This window comes from Crinia signifera, chromosome 12 (assembly GCF_055691185.1).
Source record: "Crinia signifera chromosome 12, ASM5569118v1, whole genome shotgun sequence".
Classification (NCBI taxonomy): domain Eukaryota; kingdom Metazoa; phylum Chordata; class Amphibia; order Anura; family Myobatrachidae; genus Crinia; species Crinia signifera.
In genome coordinates this window covers 76,788,141-76,795,924 of record NC_139228.1, presented here as the reverse complement: position 1 = coordinate 76,795,924, position 7,784 = coordinate 76,788,141, and the positions used below count along the sequence as shown (strand labels likewise).

Below are 7,784 nucleotides of genomic sequence, written 5' to 3'. Positions count from 1 at the left end.
CCATCCGTGCTGTCCCAGTCATAGTGAGTGTGCATCAGTGTAACCCCCCTCCAGCGTGTCCCCAGTGAGTGGACATTAGTGTGACCGCCCCCTCCAGTGTGTGTAACACAGAGTTTCCTCTGCGCATGTGTGGCGTGTACCCCTACCCAACAGCTGAATGCTGTGTGCAGCGCTAGTAGTCAGTGAGGCGGATGGAGTCATTTCATTTCTCCATCCACGGTCTCCGCCCACAAATGACCATAGGCTGTCAGTCATCTCTGGATTTGTATGCACGGATGGCTCACGCATGCCCAGTGTACAACGCACGGATGGCTCACGCAGGCGCAGTGCACAACGCACGGATGGCTCACGCATGCCCAGTGTACAACGCACGGATGGCTCACGCAGGCGCAGTGCACAACGCACGGATGGCTCACGCAGGCGCAGTGCACAACGCACGGATGGCTCACACAGGTGCAGTGCACAACGCACGGATGGCTCACACAGGCGCAGTGCACAACGTAAGGATGGCTCACGCAGGCGCAGTGCACAACGCACGGATGGCTCACGCAGGCGCAGTGTACAACGCACGGATGGCTCACGCAGGCGCAGTCTACAACGCACGGATGGCTCACGCAGGCGCAGTCTACAACGCACGGATGGCTCACGCAGGCGCAGTCTACAACGCACGGATGGCTCACGCAGGCGCAGTGTACAACACACGGATGGCTCACGCAGGCGCAGTGCACAACGCACGGATGTTCAGTAATCAGTCGGGCTGCGAATTCAGCTCATAGGTAGGGTAGCTATTAGCTTTTATATCCCTATTTAGGCCAGCCCCCCTAGTACCCTGTAGTACAGCCATAAGATAAATTGCATGCGATTTTTCATGGGTAGATAAATTGCATGCAATATAGCTAATGTGAAATAAGCCCTCAAGTACAAAATCTGACGTGCAGGCCTCCCGGAAGCTGCCGGGGAGTTTAAAGGGAAATCTGATGCAATTTCAAGCCTCAGATAATTGCCCTAGTTGTGTATGGGCAACTTAAAACCAGTCAATTTTGCTCTGGGACCCTGGTGAAAACCCCCCTCCCCGGGACGATTTAAGCAACTGGAAGCTTAAATTGTAGCGTTTAAAGCTGGCCTCTGGGAGAACTAAATCTCTGAGCAACCCTTGGACTTCCCAGCAGCCCCCTCCTGAGTGGCAAGAGGAAGGAAAGACCACTAGAGACCCAAGGACAGGTCAGTATTGTTTACTCATGTTGTTGGATTTTCAGCTCTGAAAACCATCAACCATTTAAAGAAAAAAATAATAATAATAATAATTAAATGTAATGGGTATAAGGAGTGTAGATAACCACATATTCTTTTTACCTTGTGCTCAATTAAATTCACCCCATTATGTCCACATTTCAATAGTCACTAAATAGTTTGTTTACAGCTAAGCAATGTATTTGGTGTGAGACATAAGATGTGACAGATTGGCAAATGCAAAAACGCATTGCCAAGCAACGCACTGAAATCAAACAGTTTATTTTCAAATTATATTTCCATATATACACTTATTACAAAGAACTAGAAAAACAAAAAACGTGGCTTCCTATAATACAAATATATACACACATATTACAAAGCTGGAAGTGGAATACTTGAGTACTTTTTGTACGATTTAGTAGATCGGTGTTTTTGCTTTATGGCTATAATGGCACTGCATTCTGGGAAATTTCAGCGTTCGCAACCAAAGTAAAATAATGCATTTTGAGAGATGAGTCTGTATGACCACAGTCTAGAAAACTGGTAATGCAGATTTTAGTTGCAATCTTAAAGACACAACATATTTAAATACACTGTAAAACGAAGGTTTCTATAGCTATAAAAGTCCCGATTACAAAGCACAAGTTTCCCTTCATTACTCTTCGTCCATTTCCTTGGCAATTTTCAAAAGAAACTGGACACGCCTGCTGTCTGTGCAAGTGTCAATCCTTGGCATCTCCTACTCCATCAGCATTTATTGCAAACATGGCCTCAGCCTCAGGCAGGCAAGGCGAGTCATAGATTTTGCAGATGCGGGTTTCTCCTCTACCCTTTCTTAGATACAACCTGCAGGAAAGATTTAAATGAGAGAAAATCTTATAAAAAAAAAAAGTTTGATTCATTTTAAATCTCCATGTAGTAGTAGTTTGTTTATTTATAAGGCGCCACAAAGTGTCTGCAGCGCCGTACATAGCAAACAAAAAAACAAATTGTAACCCCTTGACCTGGCAAAACCACACCTCCCTCCCGTCTTTGAAAATTGGTAAACTGTACTAGCAGACAAAGGGTCAACTGCACCATTTACTAAATAAACGTAACTTTGCGCTTTGAAGGAAAAAGAAGCCAAGTTGGATGCATGCAGTACTGTAAGTGTATCTGCTGACACGTCAGACCTTCCATCAAAGAAACACAAATACTGTATGTATAAAGTAGACTCTCCTCCCGAATACTGCAAGCTACAAGCAGTGCAGCTCCAAGGGACAATGGGCCTAATTCAGACTTGATTGTAAAGCACATTTTTTCTATAAAATGACAAAACCATGTTGCACTGCAGGTGGGGCAGATGGCATTCAAGAACAGGTACAGAGACTTCTGGAAAGTTCCCCTGCATACCAGCAAATAAGCAATCCTATGGATATGTTGTGGTTCACTAAGTACCCTATACCTGGGTTGGGGCCAATGATTGAATGAACTGTTTGTTGTAAGTGAATGCTCACCTTGAATACTCAGTTATGTAGATATGCGAGGACACGTATAATTTTAAGGGGAAAAATTTATACCACCACATACGTTTTTTTAGAAAGTGGAACTCCAGGGGGTTAGCGTATCACCCTCTCTGCCCTTATAGCTGCACTGCATAGTATACGTGTTTAGCTTTTGTTGACCCTGCCAGCTGTCTTCGTAAACATCATGTCACCCTGTCAGGGTGAAAAACCTGTCCAGCAACAGCTGGAAGCCGGAAAATTAGCCGATTGGATACCCTAGGTTCTAGGGTAGAATCCCCTGGGATGTCTGGTTGCTGAGCCATAATACGCAATGGGGGTTTAGCTGCTCCAGAGCAGAGGAGGAGAGTAAGTGACCCTGGAGAGGATAAAAAGATTGTCTGTTGAGACTGGAAGAGAGAGTTCACTGGAGGTATCTAAAAGACCGCTGACACAGAGAAGAGGATCGTGGGCTGGGTGAGCTGCAGGACCTGCAGCTCCCCAGAGGAGCTGCCCAAGAAGTGCCTGGAGTGCAGGGGGAGAGACTGACTGGGGGAAGAAGAGTATGTCTGTAGAAGTGGAATAGCCTTGCTGGTGTCTGGTACGGTCACTCCTCGACGCACAGTGCCCCACAGAAGAGCTGCCAGCACAGCGCCTACCTCCTGGAAGGAGACTTAGGCAGATGGAGCAGACCTCTTCTCGGGGAGTGGTGGACTGCAGGGGATGGATGAGCAGCACTTGAGTCTGCCTCTGGCAGAGTACCTCGTGTAGGACCCTGAAGGCGCTGGAAGGAGAGACGCGATCCGTTGATGTCGCCCAGATGATCCGAGAGCGCCCAGCGAGACCGGAGCATGCGACCAAGAAGGATTGCGATGCAAGGAGGCCAAGAGCGGCATATGCCCAATGCGGTGCTCTGCATACCGGGTGACGCCGGGGACCCTTGGGGTTCGAAGGTGGCACAAGTGCCGCAACACGGGAGACAGCTGCAAAGCCCTTCCACTGCCAAAACTCTATTGTTATTCCCTTTGTACAGTACCCTGCTCCGTTAACCCCTTCATTGCACGCTGCATTCCATATCCTTTTCCTTTATTATTATTGGGAATAGTTCCCAATGGAGTTGTGGTCTGGGTTGAAGTTAAAATAGGGGGAGGACTCCCCATTACTCAAAGTCCGTGTCTTAGTTAAAATAGGAGAAAGTACCCCACTTGTTGGTGCGCCCCTTCATAGAAATGTATGCTCTATTCAGGTTGCTTTGGTCACTCCCGAATGGCGCCTTTGGGTGGCTGAGGCAGCGCTTAGTAAAGCAGCCGGTATTCACCCTGCACAGAAACAAACCAATTCCCCCAAATGTGACTGTACACATGTTGCGTTTGCCTCACCAGTGGGGAACATGGTTTTGTCCATTTAAGAACAAATGTGCTGTGCGATCAGCTCTGAATTAGACCCAATAGCCACTGATGGAAACATGTTTTACCTTGTAGTAGATGCATGAGCGATGATATTTCCTCCAATGGGTTTTTTAGGATCAGCTGCAAACATAGCCGCTCCATCCACTTGTGCAACCACCTGGTTGGTGATGACAACCGCCACTCCAAACTGAGAAGGAAATAAAGTCGTGGCTACTGTCATTCACGGTCAACACTAAATAGCAGCAAAACATTGACGTAGTGAATGGCAGCATAATACAACTCCACAGAATTTGAAAAAGCACGCGCACACACACACATATATTTATTTCTGGTTGTTATCTAGGACACTGGAAATAAAGCGTTTTCTAGGAAATGATATTTCCAGCATTTTGTAGTGGCGCTAGAGTCGCTTACCTAGAAGGGCTGCAAACACATAGTAAGGCTGGATGTACATGGAGACCTCTGTAATGGTTAGCGGTGGTGACAACGTGCGCAGATACAAGTTCAGCACATAAGGCTGGATGTACATGGAGACCTTGTCGGTGGTGGTGACAACGTGCGCAGATACAAGTTCAGCACATAAAGCGGGATGCAGTTACAATCCCGGCGGTCGGGATCCCGGCGTTCAGAATCCCGACGCTGGAATCCCGACCGCCGAAATGCCGACACTTTCTCCCTCCTGGGGTGTCCACGACACCCCTGGAGGGAGAATAAATTAGTGTGCCGAGCGTAGCGAGGCACCGGGCCCGCTGAGTGGCGAGCGCAGCAAACCCGCAAGGGGGGAGGGCGATCCACGTCCCCCCCCTTGTCGGCATTTCGGCTGTCGGCATTTCGGCTGTCGGGATTCTGAACGCCGGGATTCAATACTGAATCCCATAAAGCAGCATCAGATAATAACGTTCTTCCGTGGGGCCAGGAGTCATCCTCAGCGTCCCCATACAATGCATTTCGGATGCTCAAGGCCGTTGTCAAGTGCGGATGCTAATAATTTGCCTTTCCGCTCTATCTATACCCCTCCAGGATGGATGCTCATTCTCAGAAGAGGGAATGTTAGCCGCAGCTTTCCCACTACAGACCAGAAATGCATTATATGGATTCCAGAACGCCCATTTGTTCCATGGCTTTCCAGAAGACAGTCTGTCATGTGTTCAACTTACTAACATTGCTCAATAGCAATTAGATTGTTTCCAGATACATCGTTAATGCCGTCACCTCATTATTAAAGCTTGTCCCGTACTTTGTATTCCAAATCCCATGTGGAGTGTAGGGTAGACGGTTGCAGGAATACGAAGTACGAGACGACACAAAAGAAAGGAGGGGAGGCATTAACGCTGTATCCAGTAACTATCAATGGCTATTGGGCCAATAATTCAGTATACACCGAGTCCTATGGACACTAATCTACAAGTTCTGGAAGGACAGACAATAATTACAAGTACAGCACAAAGGACCTCAGCATCCAATACAGATACTAAGTCAGTCTAAGGAGAGAAGGCGTGGCTAAAGGACTATTATCAGATGTTGCTGATCCAATCATATGACCAGGACTTGTGCACCTCACTCACAGGGCGGTATTCAATGTGAATACCCTGCGAGGTGCAGCGAATCCTTTTTAGGATTCGCTGCACATTCGCCACGTTCCGGAGCCAGCGGGCTCCGGTATTCAACGTGTCAGGGGCTCGCTGCCCCTGACAGGCGAATATGAGCTCCTGCGGCGATTGCCGCAGGGAGCCTCAGGACGGTGCCAGGCAGAGAGATGGTAGTCTCTCTGCCTAGCCCAGACCTTTGTGGGGGGTTAGGTGTGCTCCCCGGGTGCCAGGCAGCACAGGCTGCCCCCCCGGGGGTGCCAGCAGGCAAGCATATATTTACTACACAGGATCGTAATGATCGTGCAGTGAATATATGAATATGTAATGAGCGGCTCCGCTCTGGCGCCACCTGCTGGCTGCTGTGTAAAAAAAAATAAAAAAAAAAATATTATTTTTAAAATTAAATATATATTCATGTGCTTACAGCACATGAATAAAAATAGCATGCCCCTCCTCAGAATAAAATTCCTGATTTTTTGACACCAAATGTAAAAAACAGAACACTTTATTTTAAAAGTTCACATTCCACTTCACCATAAAAAGATAGCGATTGCTACTCGGTGAATCATGATGAAAAAAACCTTCAAATGTATTCGCCAACTGGTCATTGAATAGGGTGATTCACCGTTTTAGTCAGAAATTCGCCAAACAGCACAAATTCACCATAAAAACCTGGCGAATCAGGCTCATTGAATACCGCCCACAATCTCAGTGTGTATCTTGTACAATTTTCCCATTGAATTCCAGGTACTAGGTTACCTTGTGGATTGCAATGTGACGTAGCAATATACCACAACATTTTATGTCTCACATATATGAACACAGCGGTACACAACCTTCTTCTGAAAGAAGCAGCCAATATCTTCTTCATCCAGTGATGCCAAATAAAGTAGTACTTTAAAAGGCCCCCATACACTATGCGATTTTGGGACGATTTCATCCGATTTCAGCACTTTGGGCCGATAACCGGGTGAAATCAGCCCAAAAATCGCAGGTGTGTGATATCTGATCCGATCCGATGCGCGGTCCCGTGCGCATCGGACCGGATCAGGGAGGTTGGACGGTCAGCATGTACGATCACGTCCGACCTCCCTGTATGCATATGCCTGCCTGCCTGGCATATGCATGCAGACTGACCGGGGGAGCAGTGGGGCGGGCAGCGGGTCCCTGAGCGCTTGGCTGGTGGCGCTGGCGAGTGCTGACCTGGCCGGCGGTGTGATGATCAGTGTCTCTCATTCAGCAGCGCTGCGGGACGGGACGCACAGTGGCGGGTATTAGATTTTTAAAATACCTGTCAAATGACTGTCCGTTCTGATTGGCTGCACCTCACCGCCCGCCCCCTACTCCCCGACATGTGATAAATCGCAAGCGATTTATCACATGTCAAATTTGGCTCATCAAGTGCCAAATTGTATGTGAGCCTCCCGGGGAGCTCCCGTGCGGCTCACAGGAGAATTGGGTCCGACTTGTCCTAAGGACAAGTCGGCCTAATGTATGGGGGCCTTAAGGAGTAATCCTGTGACATCTCCCACAACACAGTATGTACTTCTCCAGATGGATGATGCACATTTAATGATTTGGACAGAACTGATAGGACAGTACAAAGCCTCATTATAGAGCCGTACTTCTCTCCTCCTGTACTAGTCTTATGTAATTACAGTGCAGACAATTCACCTTTCTCAGGTGCCCACTGCAGCCAACCGGGTATCTGCACTCCCATACAAGCACAAAGTAATCCGTAATGACATCATCCTTATTAGCCAAGGTGGACATTTGTCATTGTAAACCATATACCCACAACCCCCGTAGCCCACATTGTATCCCAGATGTAATACGCAGTGTCCCTCAGATGGGGAAATGTGGACTCATACTTCATCTGCAAGTCTCAGCAACATCCTCAGGAAACGAGCCAAGTGCATCTGTCGCGCAGAAAGTTCTCCTCTACCAGAATAATCTGTTCTGTACAGTGCCGTGGCACTGTCCACAATCAGCAGAGCATACCTGCAGGAAGGGTTTCATTATTAATGGCGCACATTGACAATATAGGCTGGAAAAGTTTTCATATAAAGGTC

The 7,784-nt window shown here is 47.7% G+C and overlaps 1 protein-coding gene across 1 annotated transcript in view; it reads right to left on the bottom strand.

The window, feature by feature from the left end:
• Positions 1-1,496: 1,496 nt before the first annotated feature.
• RAD51 (RAD51 recombinase) overlaps positions 1,497-7,784 on the bottom strand; it is a 30,198-nt gene continuing 23,910 nt past the window's right edge. The window contains exons 8-10 of the mRNA XM_083165888.1: positions 7,584-7,713; positions 4,189-4,310; positions 1,497-2,079 (exon numbers count right to left, since the gene is read on the bottom strand). Coding sequence (XP_083022014.1) covers positions 1,956-2,079; positions 4,189-4,310; positions 7,584-7,713 — 376 coding nt within the window. The 3' untranslated portion in view covers positions 1,497-1,955. The remainder of the gene's footprint in view (positions 2,080-4,188; positions 4,311-7,583; positions 7,714-7,784) is intronic.